Source organism: Sander vitreus, chromosome 23 (genome assembly GCF_031162955.1).
Source record: "Sander vitreus isolate 19-12246 chromosome 23, sanVit1, whole genome shotgun sequence".
NCBI classification, from domain to species: domain Eukaryota; kingdom Metazoa; phylum Chordata; class Actinopteri; order Perciformes; family Percidae; genus Sander; species Sander vitreus.
Window position 1 is genome coordinate 7,487,541 of NC_135877.1, and position 25,859 is coordinate 7,513,399.

At 42.2% G+C, this 25,859-nt stretch overlaps 1 protein-coding gene across 11 annotated transcripts in view; it reads left to right on the forward strand.

Annotated features, from left to right (window-relative positions):
• sox5 (SRY-box transcription factor 5) overlaps window positions 1-25,859 on the forward strand; it is a 237,569-nt gene that overhangs the window by 127,880 nt on the left and 83,830 nt on the right. For 8 of the 11 annotated variants that reach the window (XM_078242524.1, XM_078242525.1, XM_078242532.1 and 5 more), the window contains exon 1: window positions 23,100-23,363. The exons of 2 other annotated variants lie outside the window; for them this stretch is intronic. In XM_078242524.1, the coding sequence (XP_078098650.1) occupies window positions 23,287-23,363 (77 nt within the window). In that variant the 5' untranslated portion in view covers window positions 23,100-23,286. Of the gene's footprint in view, window positions 1-23,099; window positions 23,364-24,968; window positions 25,140-25,859 lie in introns of those variants that run through there. One more of the 11 variants, XM_078242528.1, reaches the window with a different exon arrangement.

The window sequence follows — 25,859 nt, forward strand, 5'->3', positions numbered from 1 at the left end:
GCGCCAGGAAATCGCGGGCATCTAAACAGCAGCACACAATGTCGTAAAAAGGCTCTAGAGTTTTACTTTCAGATGTCACTCCAATAGCACACATCTGCTACGTGCCGTGCATCTGCTATGCTTTCCCGTCTCAGAGAGCCGGGAACGCTGATTGAACTAAAGACAGAAAGCATCCTCATTATCGTGGGCAGTGAGCGAGCTGGGCTCCCCAACAACCCTTTTAATGCATTCACTCACTTAACTGTTGTGGATGCACACATGTACACGCACATGCAGTTACACGCATGTGCACAAAAATGCCGACAAAGGCAAACGGCCTACACATAAACACACACACACACACATGCTGCTTCAGTGCGAAATCACCCCTGGGCCATGGGCAATAGTATTACACAGCCATTGTGTCAGTGCTTACTCAGAACCTGTCTGTTTGTACTGGGTATTCTAGAAGCACTGGGTCAGAACGCTTTCTCTGCTGCAGAACTCACATTTTGTTTAATGGCACTTGATATGATACACATTGATTCCTACAACCAATTACAAATCACACTTACTGTGAACTTGCAATTTCTCTGTAAACCCCTCAAACACTCGACTACAAAAGAGCAACAAAACAGTGCACTTGAAGTTGTAGATTGATGTTTTTAATGTAATTGAATTGTGTGTCCATTTATAGCCAGGATGTTTAGCTAACCTTGTTATCAAGAGTTGCTGACTCAAATCTTTAAATGTACCACCATATAAAAACGGGACACACCAATGACTGACAGAATCAGGGTGTCTTCGCCAGCAGACATCTTAGCCACGTCCCAAGACATTGTATGAGGAGTCAGGAAATAATCCTAGAGTGTGAGGTTATTCAACAAAACTAAACTAAGCAAAACATTGACCAGGTTTATCTTTGACAATAAGGTGCAGTGGCAGCATTGCATGTTGTTGGCTGTGATTATGAGGGCCGGCTGATGCTCAAACATTAACTAGTTTGTATGATATACATGTTTAAAGGTCACACTCGAAAGGGAGAAGCAATATTGTTTAAATATGGGGATAACGGCACACATTTTCAAACAGTCTCTCCTCGAGTACATTAGTACAAAGATGTGGGGGGAGGGGGCTTCCGAGGCCACTCGGCCGTCTTACAAGCACTTCTGACAGTGTTAACTGGCAGCTTAAGCAAGATCAAACTGTTTAGTACGGAGTCCAGTTTTGCCTAGGTATTGACTATTTGCTCTGAAGTTTCAATGCAGCACTTCCTTTAAATAGAGAGCAGGGTGAATATCCAGGGTGTCCTTTGGGGGATAAATCATTTCCTCAGAGGTTGATTAACATTTTCTATTTATTTTATAAGGATCTTGCCGGCTGAAGCTTTAAAATGCAACTGCTTAACAGATGTTTGCACAGTTGCTGGTTGCTTCCAGGTGTTTCAGTGTTGGGATGTCTAATAACCTTAAAGGGTGATAGAATGATTTTATGGGGTATTTCACACTGTTCCTTAAGGTCTCCTAATATGGTATGTAACATTGGTTTGGCTGAATATTGCTCAAATGCTATTTTATGGGTCCTTAACTACCCTGTGAATATGGCTCTATTTGGAACAAGAGCTTTTCTTCCAAATATGGTATGCTCATGAATATTTAGATGAGCTGCGCGCTGATTGGTTTGAGCGAACCACATACACATCCATTGTAGACTAGACAGCAGGTCTCATATTTCAGACACTGCAAAGTTATACATTGTTTGTCTACTATTTTGTTATTAAAGTCACTTCTGAGACTTTTTTATGCGAGAAATCAACTATATAAAGCTGAAATATGGGCCGTTTTACAAAAATTGATGGCTAATTGCAAATTTGGTAAGATGTCGGACTTCAGGAGCTCCACAGTCTGACGAGAAAGCGGTTACTGGACAACCGGGGCTCGGGGCTCCGCGGAGCTCCGGAGCTGGCTGGCTGCCAGCTGCCGGCATAACTTTCGTATATTTACAGTTTGAATTTCGTCACGTCACTTATAAAACAGCTACCCCAAGGTCTTATAAAGCTAACAATGGTGTCCAATTTCAATTTAATGCATTTTTGTGAACATGAGGGGTCTCCTTAGGAGGAGCTGCTAGCTCATGTGTCATGTGTCCCATTTAATCCTATGGGAAAAGATCGTTGCTACACTTTCGGCATACATTTCGTATATTTACAGTTTGAATTTCGTCACGCCACTTATCTAACATCTACCCCAAGGTCTTATAAAGCTAACAATCATGTCTGATTTCAATTTAATGCATTTCTGTGAACATTAGGGGTTTCGTTTCAGAGGTCTAAGAGGAGGCTGACCGCGCTCTCACTCACTCACACCGGCCATTTAGCAGGAAGAGGGGAGCTGCAGGTCCTGGAGCTCTGTCAGGGCAGCGGCGTTTGGTAGTCCATTAACCCAAAAAACGTGACTCTGCGGGGTATGGAGTACCGTGGGCTGCCAGCCGTGACGGAGCTCCATCTACCTCCCAGCAGGCCGGGGTCTGTGAAGGAAGGCGGGCCGGGCGGCGAGGCAGCAACACAGGCAGCACCGGCCGCTGAACTCCCGACACACAGTCGGATAAAATTTGCAATTAGCAGTCAATTTTCATAAAACAGCCCATATTTGACCTCTACATAGTTGATTTCTCACATAAAAAAATCTCAGAAATGAATTTAGTAATTAAATAGCGGTCCTCTGGAGATCTGCATGACCTAGCTAGATTCAGAAGACTAAGCTGACCTCAGGTCAGTGGTGTAGCCTATGCAAATGTTGGGGCGTGACAAAGACTAGGAGTTGGGATGCTGACATCAGCTTCCAGCTTTGTTCAGATTCGCCCGTTTTTCGGCGGCAGTTTCAAAATATGAGATTTTCATAGTAAAGGGGTATCAATGGGATTTTGAGCTTCTATGTATGTCCTATTTACCTACCGAACTGTCGTTATTCAACTATGACAAGGTAAAATCGGTTTTGCATTCTATCACCCCTTTAAGTCAAAAATAGCAACCGTGTCACATGAAACACACTCGCTGAGTTCTTTTTCTTTTTACTTTTAGTACGTACTGCAGCTGCCCTTAAAAAGTATGTACTGTTGCATGCAGTATGCATACAATCGGGACATACTACTTCTCCGTAACATTGCACCTTGAGCTTTGACTCTATGGCTCATACAGTATGTGCTGCGCAAAAAGAACTATGGGTCAGAATAGCCAAAAAAGCATGCTGGCTTGCATTCTGCAAAATCCGACCTGGTGCTGTAGGACATCCTGGTGTCTTTGGCATACTGCATTTGACATGCTATGTATTGGGACATACTAAATCTTATTCTGGTATACTAAATAGTATGGTAGTATGGGTAGTATAACACAGGCAGGAACTTACTTTTGAGGTGACGTCAGCTTCCGGATACAAGCTGAGCAATCGGTGACTGTCGAGCAAAAATGTGGAGTGGCAGTGAGGGTGACCCAATAGATTTCACCACACGACCGCCTCCCAGTCTCCGCCCCCCGTTAAATCCCATGACCACCTTCAATCATCGAGAATCCGTCTGCCCGCTCTCATCCTGCCTGGTCCATCGCAGAGCACTGCTCCACAGCTGACCGGAGCCTTGGCTTCTCACCCTCACCTACTGACGCAGTGGTGATTAGTGGTAACCGTGGCAACCGTCGCTAGTGTCGAACTTTAATGGCCACATTTCCAGGCCGGTTGCCAGTATCAAACAAAAGCCCTTTCAAGTCCTCTGCTAATCGCTGCCCCTTTTCTGAGTCAGCGTCACTATTCAACAGATACTGTACACCATCCCTTCACTTACCACGTACCATGATTTACTCATCTGGTAGTTTGTTTCATGCCTTTTAATAATAAGGAGTATGCTGTTGGTCAAATTTAGATTAATTGTTAATTTGTTCATGTAACTTTGATCCCCTCACTACTTTAGTGAACTCTTGATCTTGATGTTGAATTGTCTCGACATTAGAGACACAGCATAGGCCCCTTTCTGTATGCAGAAGTCATCCACTACTTCCACTTCTTCCTCCCCACGAAAAAATAAATAAATAAATTAAATCACTGTCACAGGCTTTCACAGACAGATGCCGATTAGGAAGGAGTTCTAAAACGAAGGTTAGGGATGGCAGACGTGAGCAGGGAAGTGTGCCAATACAGCCAGCTGAGTTTGAGTGTGTGTAAGCTGTATTAGCTGGCTGGGGTCAGCAGGGGTGAGGCTGTTCACCAGGTTAATAGCTACAGAATGAACTGAGGACGTTGTAATAGAGTGATAACAGGGCTGGGGTTGGGTAGAAGAGGGAGGGGGGAAGAGGAAAAGACAAGTTGAGAAGAGGGTGGGAGTAGGAAAAGGGTGAAACAAAAGAGAGAAAGAAGAAGGCAAGGAGATGAGCGTTCTGTATCCATTTAAGGTGAAGTGGGGACTGTGGGTGGAGGGATAGACATAGGGAAGGCAGTTTTATTTGTTTATTTAACCTTTATTATACAGGTTAATCTCATGAGACACAGGGTCTCATTCAAAAGAGGGACCTGTTAGGGACAATGGACAACATCAGTTACAGACAGACAAAACAGATTACAATAGTATAGTACACAATATTTACTATATACAGTATTTAAACGAAAGTCAGGGCATGGCAGTGGGGTTGGATTAGAAAGAGAGGGAGAGAGATGGTGGAGGGACTATGGGAAGAGATGAGAGGAGAGAGAAAAGGAAATAAATCAATAGGTAATGACAGAGGTGAGGACACAGTACAACTGACGGTGATTGACATGAAATGTTAGTTCAGCATGTGTAATGCGCGTTTTGGTGTAAAGCACTCAGGGGTGTCAGATTGGGGGTGGAAATGGGACTGAGTACCCAGGGCCCTCATGTGAGAAGGGCCCAAAAAGATGCTAGAATGAATAGCTGTGAGCTAGAGAAAGCATGGACCTTTCTCATGCTGCAGTGATGAAAGCAGGAACCCAGGTGTGATGATATAATATAATGTAAAGATATAAGCAACGCAATATCATAATACATCTCATTTGGGTCTATTTTTGCATTGATGTTGGTTTCCAAGCAGCCAATACTTAAAAGTACTTGAAAAGCGTTAATGTTGTGCAGAGACACATTGAAAGGTTCTACATTCACATTTTGGAAGGTCCAGACCATTTAGTTTCAATGAGAACTTTCAATATTTGCAGCAACAAAGGTAGCTGCTTGCATTGCTGCTCGCATACTGTTTGTCCTCACTTTTTTTTTAAAGTAGGTGCATTTGAATGTTTGGATTTCTATGCCTCATTACAGTTTGAGATTTATGTCAAAATAACTTATGCATACAAGACAAACAGTGCAACGAGCAAATTAGGCTTCACCTTATTGCCTTAAAGAGCATTCCACATCAAGAAGAGCGATTTTTTTAATGATAAATTCAAATGTTTTTATGTAAATATTGTTCTATTTACATTACAAGTGAGGGGAGCGAGTCCCCCGGTAGACAATTCATGAAGTAAGGTGAAGACAGATGAGAATCAGAACCTCTGGACGGGTTAAATGATTAGATTCCTGTGCAAACACAACGGCGTGTGTATGTGTCCTTGTCCGTGGTCTAATGACTGAGCTGTCTGCAGAGAGTGGAACACAGGAGGGAATTAGTCGTCATTGCATATCAAAGGCTTAGCCATTAGAGACATTGGGTAGGGCCTTCCTAATGAGAGAGGGGAACCGGTGTTTTTCTGCTGGTGTGTGTGGGAGTGTGCAGTGTTTGGTTGGGTCACAGTATATGCATACTTAGACACACACACACCTTCAAACGCAGCCTGCTTTATACATATTGCACCCTGTCACACGTATTTAGGGATTAAGGTACTGATCAGCAATGCACATTAACATTAGACATAATTCATAGAAACACACATTTATATACATGTAGACAAAGTCAGAGGCACACACACTGTGTTGCCAGGGCCCTCTGGCAGGCCTCGCCGTGCCTCTCAGTGTGGCATGGCGTGGGCAGAGGTGCCAGCGAGATGCCAGGGCTTTGTGTGCCACGCTAGCTCAACGCCAGCCATTGCAAGTACACAGCACACAACGTGCCCGGAGGTACAGGACTCACCCACCTATACCTTCTATCCATACATACATCCATCTCCTATGTGTGTTCTCTTATCCTCTTTATTTGTGTGTGTGTGTGTGTGTGTGTGTGTGTGTGTGTGTGTGTGTGTGTGCATTGATGTAGGCTGATTGGCGATGCCCTCTGTGCCATCTGCAGCAACCCCCCCCACCCGCCCACCTCCCACCCTTTTCACTCATCACAAGGGTGGGCTTAACCATCTGTGTGCCAGTGTGTTCCCACAGTGAGAAAAGGAGGGCTTGTGGGGGTTGAGTGTTGGTGACGGGGGTTGCCACAACAAACATAAAAAATAAAAATATGTGTATGTTTAGATAAAAATGAAGAATTGACATGCTAGTGCCCGACAACATAAGGTGGCCCTGCGTGCAGAATACTGCAAAGAAAGCGCAGGCAATGTCATCTAATGTATGACTTGTAAGATGTAGATGTAGGAGCATATTGTGCACAGTGTGTACTGGCATATATTTGTTATCATATATCATCAGACTTGAAGCCGCAGTCCAGAGGGAGTCAAAGAGAGCAGCAGCTGGATGAGAGTCAACAGCTCCACAAGCGCCCACATTATAAGAAGCCAATAGTAAGAGTTAAGGGTCAAAGCGACAGTGCCCTGGTAGTATTCCTGTGGGCAAAAGATGGATCATGGGTAGAAGTGCTCGGATGTAAGGAATAGAATCTAAGGCATGTATTTCTTAACACTCTTATGTTTAACCAGTACATAGGCACATAAAGGATTGAAGTGTGTTAACATAATCATGCATTATGTTGTTAATACATGTATTTTTGCACACCGGCTGTTGTGAAAGCTGTCAATCGAACTCTAGTACACAACGGACTAAACAACCGGATTGAGACTAGGGTTTTGGTTGGCTTTCAGGCGGTCTTTTGTGCAGTCTCTCTGTAGTATGAAAGCAAAACAGACCATCCGATTTTATCATAGTCGATATGTGATTTCATCATGAATAAAAAAAACTGTTAAGGAAGAAATCTGATGAGTGATCTGTAATTTGTGGGTTAAGTTTAATCAGTCAGAAAAAGAAACGGGTTTAACAGGAATGTATCATGCTTCTTTTTTTATCCTGTTTCTGTCTGGTTCTCATTATTCATAAGTAAGTAAGGGCCATTTGCAGATTTGACTAATAATACCCTAATTTCCTGGTCTGCTCCTTGTGATAACAAAGAACATAAAATACACATAAGGCGGAATAATGTGTAATATGATTTTTATCCCGAGTCTGTGTAGCGATGATGGTGATGCGAGATGAAAGTTGCCAAAACGGTCCAATCAGTGAGTTATCTGTCAGTCCACAAGACTGAGGGCCTTTGATAGTTTAAGACCGACGCAGTTGTCAATTTCCCGTCCAGCCCCCATGTCATTTAAATAGCAGATGCACCTGCGCCCATCTGTGCGCCCATGGGCATGCTGGTCTCACAGGGAGGTGTGTTCAGGTGAATACCTGAGGCAGCGGGAAGTGATCGCGCCATTGACCAACAAAACCCTGTTCTAAAGTCAATAACGCAGCATTTCATTGTTATTTTAACAGCGCATTAGTAAAATGCGCCTAGGGTCGTGCACAGCGCGCCCACACTATGCTTGTTACACACACAGGGACGCGCAGCAGCACACAAACATGCAAAAGATTAAAAATAAAAATATTACAATGTGAAATAGTATTATGATATGATCGCGGATTTATTTTACAGACGAGCAGATCAGTTTCTTCTCCTGAAAATCTCTCCTTCCTGCTCAGCAAATCCGCCTTCATAATAGCAATGCACCAAGGTACAAACGCGCCTGCTTTTAAAGGGAATGGGAGATGACACTGTGATTGGTTTATTGCATGTTATGCCCAAAACACACTTATGAATTCATTAAGACACTAAGTAGAACCCTTTTGACCCATGTGCCTGGCGCACAGACCCTTTTTTTGCTGTTAAACTAGCAAAAGTGGATTCATACACGCCCTATACTCACCTGCACCAGGCGCTTAACGCCGCGCGCTTAGATCGTTAAAATAGCAAAATGCTGTTTTTATTCATTTTCAGTTTGCACATAAAAAAAAAAAAAAAAAATTTTAAAAAAAATTTAAATACAGTCTAATGCTTGGATGAGGTGGAAAAGTTGGTGCATCAAAAGTCAAGCCAAATGCGACAAAAATGCAATGGAAACAGGCAAAATCATGACATACATGAAGCGTGTGAAAGGTCCACTCAAGGTGTGAAAGTCACATACCAAGGTGTGAAAAGACTCCTCTCTTCTGCATAGCCTCAAGTGTTAAATACAACTAATTATTAAATCAGTGTACACAGAAAGAATACAGTGAATAATATACAATGAAAGGACATAAAAAAGCGGTTACTTAATGTGCCCCATGCCTGTGGAGATGTCTCATGGTCATAGGTCAAACTAAGAGCACACAAACACAGCCATGGCTACACATTGAACCAATATAGAAAACATATATAGATGTAAATAGCTTCTATAAAAAGGTGGGGAGTTGTGGTCTGGTAATGACGGTGTGTGGGTGTAGGCTCCACGCTGCTTAACAGAGGCTACTGGGTTGTACGATGTTTAGGAAGCTGGCCACATCTGGAGTGGCCACAGGCCAACTGGCTACTAGCCTTAAACCTCAAGTAGAGCTGTTCTTTTTCTCCTGTTCTCTTTTCTTTTCTTTTCTCTCAGAATCCTTAACTAGTTTTACTCATATCTCATACCCTTCATTCATTTTGTCACCACTTTGGCATCTTTTTTTATGTCCTGAAATCACACTCGCTCCACCATCACACAAACATGCACGGCCGCACACGTACAAAAAATACGCTTCCATGCATGTCCCATGCACTACCTGCCCTTCTGTAAACTACACACACACACACACACACACACACACACACACACACACACACATACACACACACACAAACACTTCTGTCTCTATTGTTCTTTATCACACATGGCTTTGAAGATGAAAAAGAGAAAAGAAAAACTCTTAAGTGTCAAACCTCACACCCAGTCTGCTGTGCAATAAGATTAGATTTATTTCTCCAGCTGTGACATAGAAAATGGAAGTGGATTATTTAGTAAAAAAAATGACAGAATTAAATTAAAACTAGTAGGCGTTATTGTTAAGCAAGGAACAGAGGGGGGCTTAAATATATAGGCTCAGCATAGGCCTCAGGCAGCAGATAGCACAATCTCCTCTCCTCTTGTTCTCACCAATGGACTTAAAAAAACACATATAAACAGCCTTCCAGGACCACAAAGCCTGTGTAGAAAATCAGAAAATCATTTCCTCTTCACTCTAGATTCCCTCCTGCTCTGTCTCTCTCTCTCTCTCTCTCTGTGTTCTCTCTGTCATCCCCCCTTCTCCCTCAGAGCAAGTCCACAGGGGGCGAAAGCAAAACAGACCATCCGATTTTATCATAGTCGATATGTGATTTCATCATGAATAAAAAAAAACTGTTAAGGAAGAAATCTGATGAGTGATCTGTAATTTGTGGGTTAAGTTTAATCAGTCAGAAAAAGAAACGGGTTTAACAGGAATGTATCATGCTTCTTTTTTTATCCTGTTTCTGTCTGGTTCTCATTATTCATAAGTAAGTAAGGGCCATTTGCAGATTTGACTAATAATACCCTAATTTCCTGGTCTGCTCCTTGTGATAACAAAGAACATAAAATACACATAAGGCGGCATAATGTGTAATATGATTTTTATCCCGAGTCTGTGTAGCGATGATGGTGATGCGAGATGAAAGTTGCCAAAACGGTCCAATCAGTGAGTTATCTGTCAGTCCACAAGACTGAGGGCCTTTGATAGTTTAAGACCGACGCAGTTGTCAATTTCCCGTCCAGCCCCCATGTCATTTAAATAGCAGATGCACCTGCGCCCATCTGTGCGCCCATGGGCATGCTGGTCTCACAGGGAGGTGTGTTCAGGTGAATACCTGAGGCAGCGGGAAGTGATCGCGCCATTGACCAACAAAACCCTGTTCTAAAGTCAATAACGCAGCATTTCATTGTTATTTTAACAGCGCATTAGTAAAAATGCGCCTAGGGTCGTGCACAGCGCGCCCACACTATGCTTGTTACACACACAGGGACGCGGCAGCACACAAACATGCAAAAGATTAAAAAATAAAAAATATTACAATGTGAAATAGTATTATGATATGATCGTGATTTATTTCACAGACGAGCAGATCAGTTTCTTCTCCTGAAAATCTCTCCTTCCTGCTCAGCAAATCCGCCTTCATAATAGCAATGCACCAAGGTACAAACGCGCCTGCTTTTAAAGGGAATGGGAGATGACACTGTGATTGGTTTATTGCATGTTATGCCCCAAAAACACACTTATGAATTCATTAAGACACTAAGTAGAACCCTTTTGACCCATGTGCCTGGCGCACAGACCCTTTTTTTGCTGTTAAACTAGCAAAAGTGGATTCATACACGCCCTATACTCACCTGCACCAGGCGCTTAACGCCCCGCGCTTAGATCGTTAAAATAGCAAAATGCTGTTTTTTATTCATTTTCAGTTTGCACATAATTAAAAATTAAAAAAAAATTTAAATACAGTCTAATGCTTGGATGAGGTGGAAAAGTTGGTGCATCAAAAGTCAAGCCAAATGCGACAAAAAATGCAATGGAAACAGGCAAAATCATGACATACATGAAGCGTGTGAAAGGTCCACTCAAGGTGTGAAAGTCACATACCAAGGTGTGAAAAGACTCCTCTCTTCTGCATAGCCTCAAGTGTTAAATACAACTAATTATTAAATCAGTGTACACAGAAAGAATACAGTGAATAATATACAATGAAAGGACATAAAAAAGCGGTTACTTAATGTGCCCCATGCCTGTGGAGATGTCTCATGGTCATAGGTCAAACTAAGAGCACACAAACACAGCCATGGCTACACATTGAACCAATATAGAAAACATATATAGATGTAAATAGCTTCTATAAAAAGGTGGGGAGTTGTGGTCTGGTAATGACGGTGTGTGGGTGTAGGCTCCACGCTGCTTAACAGAGGCTACTGGGTTGTACGATGTTTAGGAAGCTGGCCACATCTGGAGTGGCCACAGGCCAACTGGCTACTAGCCTTAAACCTCAAGTAGAGCTGTTCTTTTTCTCCTGTTCTCTTTTCTTTTCTTTTCTCTCAGAATCCTTAACTAGTTTTACTCATATCTCATACCCTTCATTCATTTTGTCACCACTTTGGCATCTTTTTTTATGTCCTGAAATCACACTCGCTCCACCATCACACAAACATGCACGGCCGCACACGTACAAAAATACGCTTCCATGCATGTCCCATGCACTACCTGCCCTTCTGTAAACTACACACACACACACACACACACACACACACACACACACACATACACACACAAACACTTCTGTCTCTATTGTTCTTTATCACACATGGCTTTGAAGATGAAAAAGAGAAAAGAAAAACTCTTAAGTGTCAAACCTCACACCCAGTCTGCTGTGCAATAAGATTAGATTTATTTCTCCAGCTGTGACATAGAAAATGGAAGTGGATTATTTAGTAAAAAAATGACAGAATTAAATTAAAACTAGTAGGCGTTATTGTTAAGCAAGGAACAGAGGGGGCTTAAATATATAGGCTCAGCATAGGCCTCAGGCAGCAGATAGCACAATCTCCTCTCCTCTTGTTCTCACCAATGGACTTAAAAAACACATATAAACAGCCTTCCAGGACCACAAAGCCTGTGTAGAAAATCAGAAAATCATTTCCTCTTCACTCTAGATTCCCTCCTGCTCTGTCTCTCTCTCTCTCTCTCTCTGTGTTCTCTCTGTCATCCCCCTTCTCCCTCAGAGCAAGTCCACAGGGGGCTGCCTGGGCGCATCAATCCAGGGTTGAGCTTGTGCCTTGACGTGGAGAAACACAAAGTGCAGAGATTTGGTGCATAAACATGTGTGCTCTTAAGAAGAAAAAGCGGGCTGCAGTGAGAGCGGAGAGGGGGGAATGGTGCCAAATCCCCCCATTCAGCCTCAGACCAAAAGAAGGCAGCATCCTGACAGCTTTGAGGTGGAGGGGGACCGGAGGGGGGCTAGGGGATGGAAAGAAGGGGAAGAATGAGAAAAGAGGGAGCGAGAGATAGCAACTGTGATGGAGGAGGAAGAGGGAGATGAAGAGGTAGAACGAGAGAACATCAGCTCCTGGGGATAAGAACAAAGCTCAGGGAGTCTCAAAGTGATAATCTGCTGTGTGTTCATATTTAAAAATGTTTTGCTAGCCCCTATCTCTGTGATATAATGAGACTGGGAATCAACTTTTAGTTACTTCTGTCAGGGGAAAGAATCTGTTGTGCCCAGGAAATTATTCATCTATTGTCCTGGACGGCAAGAGGGATCAAAAACCTTTTTTAAAGTTTCCTTCTTCCCCGACAAACCCCCTACTCATTACGTGCACACAATAACATAATTACCATGAATATCTAGATTAATGTAATTGTTAAATTAAAGCTTTGGCATGGTTTGCAGTGTGAGTAGCTGTTCTGATGTTGACACAGCAGTATTGGGGTTAGGCTTGGCTCCAGAGCTGAGGATCACAGTTCATTGTTGACATTTGAAACAGACGAGAATTGATGGATGGTTGAGTTTGTTTCAGGATAAAGATTGATGGGGAATTGATGGGGCAATAAAACAAAAGTGGTCAGGTGGTTGTAAATAAGCCACAGCCGTTTAGCCGGATTAGCTAAAGCACTTTATTTGGAGGGAAAAGTGAAATGAGAGTTTTAGTTTAGTTTATTAGTTTATTTGTCAGGGACCATGCACAGTTCAAGCCCTGTACCAGAGTTAGCTATACAGCTAATTTACATATGTGGTCTCTGGGCAAGGGAGATAAAAGGACAATGGCTGTCTCGTTCCGCATACTTCCATCAGTACACTGCCAATGTGCACTGACCACTTACTGCCGTAGTGCCCACTTTCGATGGTTAGCATTGTCCCTCCCCTTTCCGCTTTGTAGTCAAGATGGCGCCCGTTTAGTGCGCGTAGTGTCCATTGTTTCACACTGAACTTTTTGACCGTTTTTAGGGGGTCATCCAGGTACTTTCAGTGCACTAACTTTTTGCATTATCTACACTATATACTTAAAAGTTTTTGAAGTGTGCAAGTCGGCGGTTTGAGACACAGCCAATATAGAGAATATAGACAATACAGACAATACTATTAAAACAGATAAAAACTTAACAACAAACAACATATAACAAGCATTACACAACGTATAACCCAGTATACAAAAAAATATAAATTTCATGTTCTAGAAGGATCAATGATCACATAGTTGATTCACCTTCAGCCAAGTCTTTAGAGTACCTGAAATGGCAGTTATGTTCCCTCATTTCACAGAAAAACCATAAATGTGAACCAGAAAGACAGGTTTTATAATGATTCTTGCCCTGTAAGACTTCTTTTTTAGGTGATTTGTTGTTGTGTTTGTCGTGAATGCTGTATTGTAATGAAGCTAAAGACAAGCAGGGAAGACAACTATCATTCTAGTTTGTCATCACTTTGGAGCTCAACCTCTCAGTTATGAGCCAATGATTTCACTGGGATTTGTTCACAGGCTTTCTGGTCATCCAATGGTCATCTTAACTGAAGTTTTTTTTTATTTCTTTTTTTTATATTTAAACCATGTAATCAGTTTCTTCTCTCTGCTCTCATTCCAGTCTATGCTGCTTTGCAGCTTCACTCCTCCACCCCCCTACCACCACCACCCTGTCTATGGCTCCCTAGGGGAATCTCCAATTGGCTGCTATTTTTAGGACTCTCTCCCTATAAATCCAATCGATGTGGTCAACACCGAGGCCTTTTATCAATTTAAGTTTTTGCATTGTCACTCGCTTGTGTTGTCCTTCCTGAGCAAGACACTGAACCTCACATTGCTTCCAATGAGCATTAAGTATTGCTTAATGGCTGTTTTTAATGGAAATATAATCTTGCACCGTCATGTATCTAACTGTCTTACACAAGTGGCTGCTTGGCGGATGAAGTCCATGTCCGTCTCTTTCTGCCATTTATCCTCACTGCTTTAAGCCAGCAGATTTTTTCCACCCAGATATTTCAATTATTCTCATTCCTTTCTCACTGCAGATTGATTTTAGTCAGTCAAAGGCTTTAGTTTGCTGTTAATTGAAGAGAGAGGAAAAGTTCAAGGAAAAGTCTCAGTCAGGTTTTTTTTGTTTTTTTTTGTTTTTTAATTGCAGTGTATTTGTGTGTTTGTGTGCTCGTGTATGAATACTTATTTTGTTGTCTGTGTTTGCATGTGTGTGTTTCCTAGATATCTGGACTGGACCGGTCATTTTTTTGTTTTGTAAATCATTCACTTTTTTTTTGTTGGTATTTCTCTTCCCAGGCTAGTGTTTCATTAACCCTGCTGTGACACAGACTCCCTTTCATTCACTTCTCGCATTGTCTGCTCCAGCCGCTCGCTCACTCACAGCACCAAAGATTACTAATAAATAAGTGACACCAGAAAACAGTCTGTTTTTCCCCTCAGCCGTAATTAACTGACTTGATGTTTTCAAGGGAGAGGAGGGGGAAAATCCAGCTAATTAGGAGTGAGTTACGATTCGCACAAAGAGTACAGATCGTTAATTAATTTTCCACGCAGCCATTGTCGGGGAAAGAAAACAGCTTTGTTTACAGTGTTTGCCACGGCGGTTAGAGCAGCGCAGTCACTGCGGAAGCACCGCACACACTGCAGTCCATATCCAGTAACCTTGATCAAGACTGTCTGCAAGTTAGACAAATAAAGGGATGGGCTAAAATGCCGTCCATCAGCCGAGACAGAAAAAGAATCTGCTATCTGAAATCACTGATAGTTAAGTTAGGGTTACTGTCTATAGTTATAGTATAGGCATAGTTCTCTTCATACCTGGATATCCTAAAAAGAGTGAATCTGGTGTACACTTTATGTCACATTACTGACACAACCCTACTGGTGGTAAAAGTGGCAGAGAGCAATTTGTCTTTTGGTCTCTACCTGTCTACCTACCCACTTTTCTGTGCAGGAATTGATGGGTTTTGGAGGTGGAACAGACATCAGACACCATAGACTGTAAAAATAATGGACAAAGCTTTCGGGCCTGAAAAGTGAAGCCAATGCGGAAATCCCTAAAACTTAAATTCTGTCCAATTTCTGGCAGGGGGCAACTTCACTGGTTGCAAAAAGAAGTCTGTTTCAATTGCTACTTTCAAGTCTTCTTCAATACAGCATGGTGTTCATTTTGTAAATGATGGTCCCATTTATTTTAAATTGATGATAAAGCAAGGGACGCTTTAGGGAGGTGGCTACACGTTAATCTTGAACTTTGACCCTCTCAATGTGTGTTTTCACGTCATCAAAGTGCATTGGAACATTTGGGCAATATATAGATATTATGTCGACAATAAAAAATCTGCTTAGGTTGAAAAACCTTCCCTCTTAGGCTATGTTTAGACGGAAACGATCTGAAGAGAAAACGCAAAAGTGGCGTTCTCAGTTTTTATTCCGCGTTTAGACGAGAGTTTTGGTGGGGAAATCTGCGTGCATATGGCGACGGCAAAAGTGTGTGAAATTTGATGTAGTATGCATGCCAGGCGGCTAGGTGGCATTGCCACACAACACCACCAAGGCCGCGTGCCTACGTAGAACCTTCCATCTTTTGGTTTCTCCTTAGTAGCGTGAAACCAAAACATGTCGAAGGGAACAACAAAAGCTTGTCTGGAAAGACGAGGAGGTGGAGTTACATGTTTGTCTGATGGTGACCGGCACAGTCAACCGTGATAAGCCACAGCACAGCACCCACGGGAGCACTACCAATATCCTGAGCCTCGCAGCCCTTCAGCCGCTGCTTGAGAGCAAGAGGCAGCGGGCAGAGGAGGCTGAAGCAGACCCTCCTCTGCCCGCTGGCCGCTGCCACTCGCTCTCTCTCTTTCTCTTCATCTGCAACGTTGCAGCCTACTCTGGCTCAAATGAATAGCCTACATATGGTCATCGAACTATAACATCCTTATCCACATTGTCGAAATCATTTAAATATTGAGCCATTACATTGAAAATCTTTTAGATAACAGGGGCCTATAATTTCTGTAGCCTACTCCGTAACAACAGACTACCTGGACGCCTTTTTCTCGTCTCTCTCCACACCGCTGTCTTCAGACTTTTGCGTTTTTACCCTTTAGACGGTAACGCGACAGTGGAGCGTTTTTAAGATTTCCACTCTGGAGGATGGTTTCACTTTTTTGCGTTTTTAAGCCCCAAAAACGCTGTCGCGTATAAACGAAAGGCACATCCGATAAAATATTTTCTTCGTTTTCACCCGCGAGCGTCATCATGTAAACAGGCCCTTTGACGTTTTGCTTAGCCATTGCAACACTGGGTTGGCCGCGTCATCCTCCCCAGCTCCACCCTCTCGTCAAAAATCAGTCACATTCGGTTGCAAAAAACCAAGATGGCGACGCCCGTATCGCCAAACTCGAGGCTTCAAAACGGCAGTACACAAACCAACGGGTGACATCACGGATGCTACGTCCACCATTGTCACTATGGACTCACAGAGACAGAGAGAAAGAGTTGCTTGTAAGTGTAAATGATCGTGCACATGTCTACATCCATGTCACCGCATGTCTGTTCAAGTACCACAGGATAGAAGGTGTGTGTGAGTGTGTGTGGATGAGAGCGGCCCGAGCCCCCCGCCTGTATTAAGAAGGGCCCTGGCAGCAAGAGATAGCGGCTCTATCTTAATGGCTTCTGCCGCCTGCCACTCAGCCTTCAGACGGGGTCCTTTGCCTGCACGTGTCTCCCCACGATAAAGCCACTTCACAAGGGCTAGTGCCTCTCCACGCTGGCTTCTCCTCTCTCCTCCTCTCCCAGGAAAGAAGAGAGAGAGAAGAAAATATGCCAGAGGTATTGATATATGAACCCACCCTGAGACTGAGACGAGCTGCATGCTCAATTCTAAATTGTTGATCATATCTGACATTTTTGACAGACTGTCCTAGGATGTAGCCTAGAATATGATATCTGATACAATGTCAAAAACATAAGTTTGTAGGGTAACAGTAAGACATCACAACTATATTTAGATCTACGTTTTCCCTGCACGTTTTGAATGCATTTTGGTTTTGGGTGCGTTTGTTGACTTGTCGATTGAAATAAGGCATCTCTTCACTTGACACTAGTCAAGTTTTCCTTTTGGTTTTCTTTCCATTGTTGTGTCTTGGTGTCATTAATGTATTAATGCTGGCATAGCTGAGCTGCTGTGGGTGCCAAAGTTATAACTGTGGCTGATGTAAGCTTTACTCAGTCCACTGTTATTCCACTAGTAGCTTATCCTGAGGGAGCACCACTCTAGGGTCCCTATCACCAGACACAATGTTGATATTGAACAATTCTGCAAAAGGTTAATGTTCAATTAATCAGTTTTCTCATTTAGTTTTCATGATATTATCTCCACCTAGATGTATATCCCCCTTGACAGAAGTTTTGTCAACTGCTTTTTCTCTCAACCTTTGAGCCAATGTTGACGAAAAAGTCCTCGAGGTGCTCAAAATTATGGAAAGTTTGAACATCTACATTTCCATGACAACTGAACAAAGTACATCCGCTGATGAGGACCATATCAATATCTGTATATGGCAACTACCACATGGTTAAAGTAGTGGAGAGATTGTTGTTACATGTATCAAAAAAGCCAACTTAAATTGTTAATTTGTGACACAAACTCTGGCACACACCCATCCATCGCTCCAATCTTCACAGCCTCACTTTCCGCCTTGCTACATACAGTAATTAGCTCACGTCTTCCTGCACTGGCACTGAACATCGGCATTGGGCGTCAATTGTGTGCTGCGGCTTCATACAACATAAATCTTTTGGATAGCGGGCTGAATAATCAATCATCAATATCAACATCATTCATAACGCAATTGCTGACCGTTTTCATCTCGTGGCAAATGGCTACGATTGAAATTCTAAAAAAACATTGCCAGATTTTGGGCTCCTAGAATTTTGATTCACGGCACAGCAATATTCAACAAGCCCTAGCGTGCTCATTTCTCTGTGATTTAAATGCAAACAGTGTCATTTACTAGGGTTTTCTACAAAAAAAGGTCTCAGGTCTATAGCTACTGATATGCCACATTGTGTTCAACGTGTGTCTCTGCATTTGCATAATATGTTGCGGAAAAAGTGTGTGTGATGTGTGTGACTTTGTGTGTGTGTATGTGTGTGTGTGTGTGTGTGTGTGTCTTCAGGCTTTTGGATTGTTTACTGCCGGTCTCTCCCTGCCCCTGCACATGGTCGGCCCCTAATGCACTACAGCTGTTAGGGTCCCGACACAGGGGCCTCCTATCAACGGTTTCATTGTAATGGACTCTGTGTGTGTGTGTGTGTGTGTGTGTGTGTGTGTGTGTGTGTGGTATGTGTGTACATGCCTGCTTGTCCGTGTGTTTTTTCCTGTGTTTGAACATGAGTGTGTGTTCTTGCAGCATTGTGAATTTTTGCTGGTTCTTCTGGGTATTTTTTGTTCCTGTCTCTCTCTGATAGTCTGTTTCATCATTTGTGTGTGTGTGTGTGTGTGTGTGTGTGTGTGTGTGTGCGTGCGCGTGTGCGTGTGCAGTGTTTCCTGTGGAACGAGAGGGATGGCGTGGGGACAATGTTCACAAGTATTTGTGATGGGTAAGAGGATTTGCTTTATTTTTTATCTGTTTTATCTGCGTATTACATTATTAGCTTCCCTGTGATGATGATGAGAGAGAGAGAGAGAGAGAGAGAGAGAGATTTTGAGGATGGACAGAAGTGTAGACGTGATACAAAAACTTTTTTGATCACAAAGCAGAATGTACACTCTACAGTTCTCTGATTTGTCAGTGAAGTGTATGAACTACGCTGCAGACTGAAGTCTCTACTAACAGTGACAAACAGAGTGACGGCTGACTCATATGAACGGGTCAAGCGCGGGTTGAATGCGCATCAGCAGGTCCTTTTTACAAACGTCTGGTCTATGAAATGTCTTGATATGGCGCTCCATTTTTATACACTATGATAAATTGGTTATGGGTTGCATCTTTCTTACCAAGCGCCATCTCACTCCCTCTTCCCTCACACTCATAGAACTGAAGTTAACATTACATCCAGTAACTACCATTTTTCTTGTTCTTTTTTGTGGGGTCGGCCCGCCACAGCAGAATGTTAACCAGCGGAAACACTGGTGTGTGTTTGTGTTGCATAGCCTGTCCTTGTACAAGCAGCTTTCTCATGTCACCTCCCTCTAGCCCTTTCAAAAAACACAGCTCACATTATGAACCTATGAATCACTTAACTGGCCCCTTTTTGTTTCCTTTTTCATGTTCTTGTTCCCTCATCGAGAATGCAATACACCTCGGTGGCCTTGTTCATTTATATTCCTCATCAACGTGTTTTAACTGCAGACAATGCCTTACACCTGAGACGCTAGTTACTCCGAGAGAACTTTGTGCCAAGCTTGTTTCCATGTCTTCCCCTTCATCCTGCCTGTCTATGCTTTTTAAACACTCTTTATTTGCAGCATGGCTTCATGAGAAAACCCTGACCTCAGGCTTATTGATACAAGCTCATTAGAAACTTTTTTCTATGCACTTCCGCTTAGGTATGTTTACTGTCGCATTATCCTCTGTATCTTCTGTATTATCGCCTGCATCTACTATATAATCCATTGTCAAGTCAGATTGACTTACGGCTAAGTTCATGGCAAAGTAAAGTCTGAAAGTGGCTATTTGCCATACCAAATGCGTGAATGGCAACAATATAAACGTCTATTCAAAATATGACAAACACAAGGCTCATTCCATAGCGCTGGGGGGGTTGCCTAGGTCAGCGCTGCTCCGGTATGTTGATCATCAGCCACATAATGGAGAAATTAAGTTTCTGTAATGCACAAATGAGGTTATCATTGGTTTTGCAGCTGTTTACGGGGCCAAGGAGAGTTTCCAATCGGAGCACAGTTTAGTCAGGGAATGTGATTAGATTTAGCCCTCCCACTGTATTCTCTCCATTTGACCACGAATTTCATTAGGCAAATAGAAAACTAATTCCACAGATTGTTGTTGACATATTCATATTGCTGTCTTATATACATGTACTGTACGAATATGAACTTATATAAATTCTAGCAATGTAAAGGTGGTAATTGATATCGTTGTTAACAATTGTAAACAATGGTTTTGTGTGAATGTATCTCTATGCATGTAATAGAGAGAGATGTTTTCCTACCTAATTAAAGGATGAGGTCACATTAGTGCATGTTGATTTCCCATGATACTCCCAGCCTCAGTTGTTCTCGAAAGAATATCTCAATTAAAAAAACAAAAAGACATACTGCGGTCCAAATCTTTAAAAAAAGTACATCTCCACTACCTACCACTATGTCAGGTTTGGCAGGTCTTTGAATGCAACTAACACCAGACAACGAGTAAGGTCCCATCTGTAATGTTATCAGATGTTGTGAAGGGTTCTATTTAATGTAAAAAAAAAAAAAAATACATAAAAGAGAACTGGCACTGGTGGTGCACTGTGTGTGTGTGTGTGTGTGTGTGTGTGTGTGTGTGTGTGTGTGTGTGTGTGTGACTGTGCAGTAGATACAATGACAATGGGCTCGCTTTCTCTACTTCTTCCTGTGTGTGTGTGTGTGTGTGTGTGTGTGTGTGTTAAAGTATCACAGAAGTGGCAGTCTGTCAGCTCTGCTTTTCTCTGTGCTCTCCAGAACAATAGCTGCAATAGCTGGATTGGCTGTATGTGTGACACGTAGACCACACACTCCTAATAGTGACTGACAGCACTAAGGGCTGGAAGCAGCATGCACTCACTCACACACACACACACACACACACACACACACACACACACACACACACACACACACACACTATACAGTACATACACCTGAGGACACAATGGGTGTGGGTGATTGGTGAGGGTTTCAGTCAGTTTGTATGTGTGTGTGTGTGTGTGTGTGTGTGAGTGAGTGAGTGAGTGCATGTGAGCTTCAGCATATGTTCTGTTGAAAGTGTTCAGCTGTCTTCTCTTCAACAAAACTGTTCCATGTCGCAGAATCAAATGTCTGCTTCTTCTTGCTGCATCAAAACAAAATGCATTATACCTGCAAGGCTGGTCCTTGTCGTTGTTCTACATTAATACCTAATGGCATAGAAGAATCATATTAACACATTCTATTTAAACTAATGGCTACAAATGTTCCTGTAATTAAACATGGGACTGGTAGGAGGGGAAGAAAGGGTGAACATGGACTCAATCGACAGCGATGGATGAATCAGTATAGGCTGACATTACTGGAGTTAGAAAGTACAATTTATTTCAAGATAGACAAATATAGTGCCAATAAAGTTTAAATGTAACTTCTAACATGAATTCAAGATCTCCCCAAACATTAGTGTTTGATCATAATGACAGTCAGTAAAAAAGTAAATAACATTTAGAGATGCATTGTTATTATTTGAATGCATCAGAGATGTGATTTCACTTTTTTGGACATTGTAGCAGGGCATTCAGCTGCCGCAGAGAGAATATAATTGCTTCGAGCTCAGGGTACCTCATATTAATCCTGTGTCAAGGCTTGTTTTACGTCCACTGTTCTGTTACTTGATTCTGTTAGCGAAGCCAATCATGTGAAAAGCACGATACAGCTTCACTTTACTAACATAGTGGAACCAAAGGGACAGTAAAAGAGGCTGGAACAATACCAGTCATCCAATTAAGCACGGGTGATCTCTAAGGCATTTTAAATATGTAGTAAAAAGTATTACTTTTAGCTTCTCTTATCTTTGTTCCGACCGTGAAAGCTATAAGGTAGATTATCACTTTTAACAGAGGTTTCCAGGCTGCAGTTGTGATTGTGTCTTTATGTTTTAATGGTCTATCAGTATTGCAATGTATTGTAATCAGTTAAAGCACAATGTACTGTCATTACCCCTCTTAAAAACTATCTTTGAAAAGGAGAAATAAGAGAGAATTATATGGGAAGATACTAAACCTTCATATGTGAACATCCAATAAGAGAATTAGAGGAGTGTTTTTAACTGTTGATGCAAGCCTTAATAAAATACAGTAGATGTGAACTATCTTTGGAACAACATTAATGACTCATAGAACAGACAATCCACGTAATTCTTCTTTTAGTTTTTTTGAGTTTGTGGCAAAATAACAGCAATCGCAACAAGTTTTTTAAGGACAAATTCCAAATATCTGCTGGTTCGAGGATCTTAAAGTGGACTAATTGAGTAATATAATTGGGTTCTGAACTGCTGGTCCGACAAAATAACCAATTTCACAACACCACCAAGTTGCAACCTCAACCCAAAAGAAGCAAAAAGCTGCAAAAAACTTGAAACATTTTTCTAGTATTTACCTCTTAATTCATAGAATTTCTGTTTGTGGTAGAGGAAAACATGTATTACAACTTAAATCCCAGAGGAACCATAAACATAAAAGTATAAAAGCAGAGAAAATGGAACAGACAGAAAAGTGCTTGTGCTTCAAATAGTTTACTTTAGTTGAACTGATTGATTCATTTGCTTCTTGTTGCATAATAAAGTGCATGAGGGCTTGCTGTGGTCTTATCACTCTGAAGTGTCTACATGATGAGTGTTGTCTGAGTGTGTGAAAACCATGTGTGTGTGAGAGAGAGAGAGAGAGAGAGAGAGAGAGAGAGAGAGAGAGATGGACTTGAGGAAGGGGGCAGCACTGCTGTGCATTTGCACTCAGAGAGTGATGAGCCCTATGGTCAAATGGCCCCTCCCCTTTGCTCTCAAACACACACACACACACACACACACACACACACACACACACACACACACACACACTGGGCGACACAGTAAGAGGCTCTGCTGCTGGCCCTTTAAGAGCTGAGCCTAGATCTCACAGCTTACAGCTAGGGAGGGAGAAGAGGAGGGACAGAGGCAGAGAGAGAGAGTGAGAGAGGGTGTAAGGCTGAAAGTGTGTGTGAGTAGAGAGACAGAGAGGAACACAGAGAGAGAGAGAGAGAGAGAGAACGAGAATCAGCAGTGTGTGTGAGAGGTTGAAGGATCACTTCTATCCCGTTTTGTTTTGGGGAGACTAACCTTATTCATCTGAGCATTTGTGGGACTGTTTTATGTTGTTGTTGACAAGAGACACGGACCCTTACTCCAGCATGCTCACTGAGCCTGAGCTACCTCAGGAGTGTAACAGGTACGTACCGCTTTCTTACACACACACACACACACACACACACACACACACACACACACACACAAACACACACATTCATGTGGAGATGACAGAGACGGACGACAGGACGAAGCGGGACAGAGCTAGGGAGGGCAGGGAGGATAGGGCTAGAAAGTAGAAAGGCATGTGTGTGAAGAGAAGACTCGGTCTGTGTGTGTGTGTGTGTGTGTGTGTGTGTGTGTGTGTGTGTGTGTGTGTGTGTGAAAAGCATGCAAGTGTCTCAGCGAGTCGGCGAGTCAGTTTGAGGCTGGAGAGTGTATGTGTGACAGTGTCAGAGATGATAAAGGAGAGTTGATGATTGACTCCTATTCTTTTGAAAGAGATACCATATGCAAAGCCGGGGCAAAGCAGGCATTATATATATATATATATATATATATATATATAAGTGTGTGTGTGTGTATTCATGCATGTTTTTCCCAGAAGTAACAGAACTGTCCCTTCTTTCCTCCTCAGTTGTGTTGATTCAATTCAATACCTCCATAGACAAAGTGCTTAAACTGTTTGTGTGTGTGTGTGTGTGTGTGTGTGTGTGTGTGCGCGTGTGTGTGTGTTTTGTCAAAGTCAGAATGTGTGATCCCCTCCTCTATTCTCATCTCCACTGCTCACCACAACTGTATTAACTTTATTAACTTCTGCTTTACTCTATGAGCTGTTTATACGTGACATTCTCTAACAGCCTGGTGCTTACAACAAGTCAAAACGATATAGAGAATTTAAAAAAATTAAGATAAAGATAAATGAAGAACTTTTTCAATCCGAATTTGTGATGTTTGCACACTGCCCTCCTGCTCAGCCTCATCTTTTGACATTTAATTATTTGTGATTTATTTTTCACCTAATCCAAATTCAATACATGCAAACCCCTGAGTAATCCTTTTGTCAATCTGCATGGTAGTGGATGTTGTTGTTGTTTTCTTGCCTTATGCTAATGGTAATCTCACTGTGCCCCTCTGATGTTTGTGCGGGCCCGCTTCATTTAGAGATGCGAACCTTCTAACCTTGCCCTTTTCCGACACTGTCAACACAAGTGGCTTTTGCCTGTGGAATAATGGCTGTTTGATGCTAATGCTGTGAGAGACAGATTATGTTATAATACCCGGCGTTTTAATACTAACATATGCAAACACACCCTTCTCCTACTTGACTTTTATTGCATTAAAGTAGCGCTCTGTTTTGCCCGATGAAACTAATCTTTTGTTCCGAGTTAAACTGGGGTCGGTGGGGTTGGGGAGAGGGAGGATTTCAGGGGACCCTTTGAATTAAGAACACATTTTAGATGTGGCAAAAATGTGTTTTTAATAAACCGTTCAATCCGGCAAAGTGGTTGAGGAGAGAGAAAAAGAAAAAAAAAAGATAACAACAGCTAGGAGGAATTAAAAATTTAAAGGATTACACCGAAAAGCAGAATGTATGGAGATAAATGCAGGGATTACAATGACTTAGGAGGAGAGAGCTTAAAACTCTTGCTTTCCAGTAATGCACTCCATCACTGTGTCTCTGGCCGTGTGTGTATGTGTGTGTGTGCGTATATGTGTGTGTGTGTATGCGTTCGTATGTGGATATATGTGTGTGTGAGCTATAGAGGGGTATCTTCCATTCCGTGTGTGTGTGTGTGTGTGTGTGTGTGTCTGTGTGTCAAGCAGTAGTCTCTCTGCGGAGCGGAGTGTGTGTGAGTTGCCAGTGTGTGTGCTCTCCAGCCTCGGTGGTCGCGATGCTCTCGGTTCCTGCGTCTCTGTAAGTGTCCGCTCGCCTTCTTCACCCATGCTTCTTCTTTAATCCTCTCACTGAACTTCCTCTTCTTCTACTTTTCAACACTCATTCCCCTTTTCCTCTTTTTCTTCTTCTCTTCTTTTTAAATCAAATTGTTGTTCAAATTCACCTGGCAGTTTTTGATTGAAAATAGCCGATGATGGAGAGTTTGTCGGAGTTTGTAGAAGAAGGTTTTTCTGAAAGGAAATGATTGTTCTTTTAGACATGAGCCTGAAATTAGAATTGTTTAAAATGTACTTTGAGGCTTAGAAACATCATTTTTCTATTCTCATTTTATTTAAGTCAACAAAGGTCTTGTGATATGGTTTTCATCTCTACTTGCTCAGCTGTTAACATGTTTTATTTCATACATACAAAGCATGAATACTCTGTTATTTATGTTATTTCATATTCTAATTTTGTATTCTAATTATGTCTTCTATGATTTGAATTATTTTTTTTTTTTGGTTCTCCGAGGCGCTTGGCTTTTGTATAAAAATTTCCAGTCAGAGCTGAAAATAGTGGAAACAGACTGCGTACGCTTACACAGCCTCATTTGTTCGCACAAACAGATCAGAAATATACACATAGGGAGAAACGGAGAAAAAGCCAAAGCAACCAAAACACAGAGAAGAGACATTTTGAAGGAGCTAGTCTGGCAGTGGATGGAAAGATGCAGGGAATGATGTGGTCAAACTGACACAT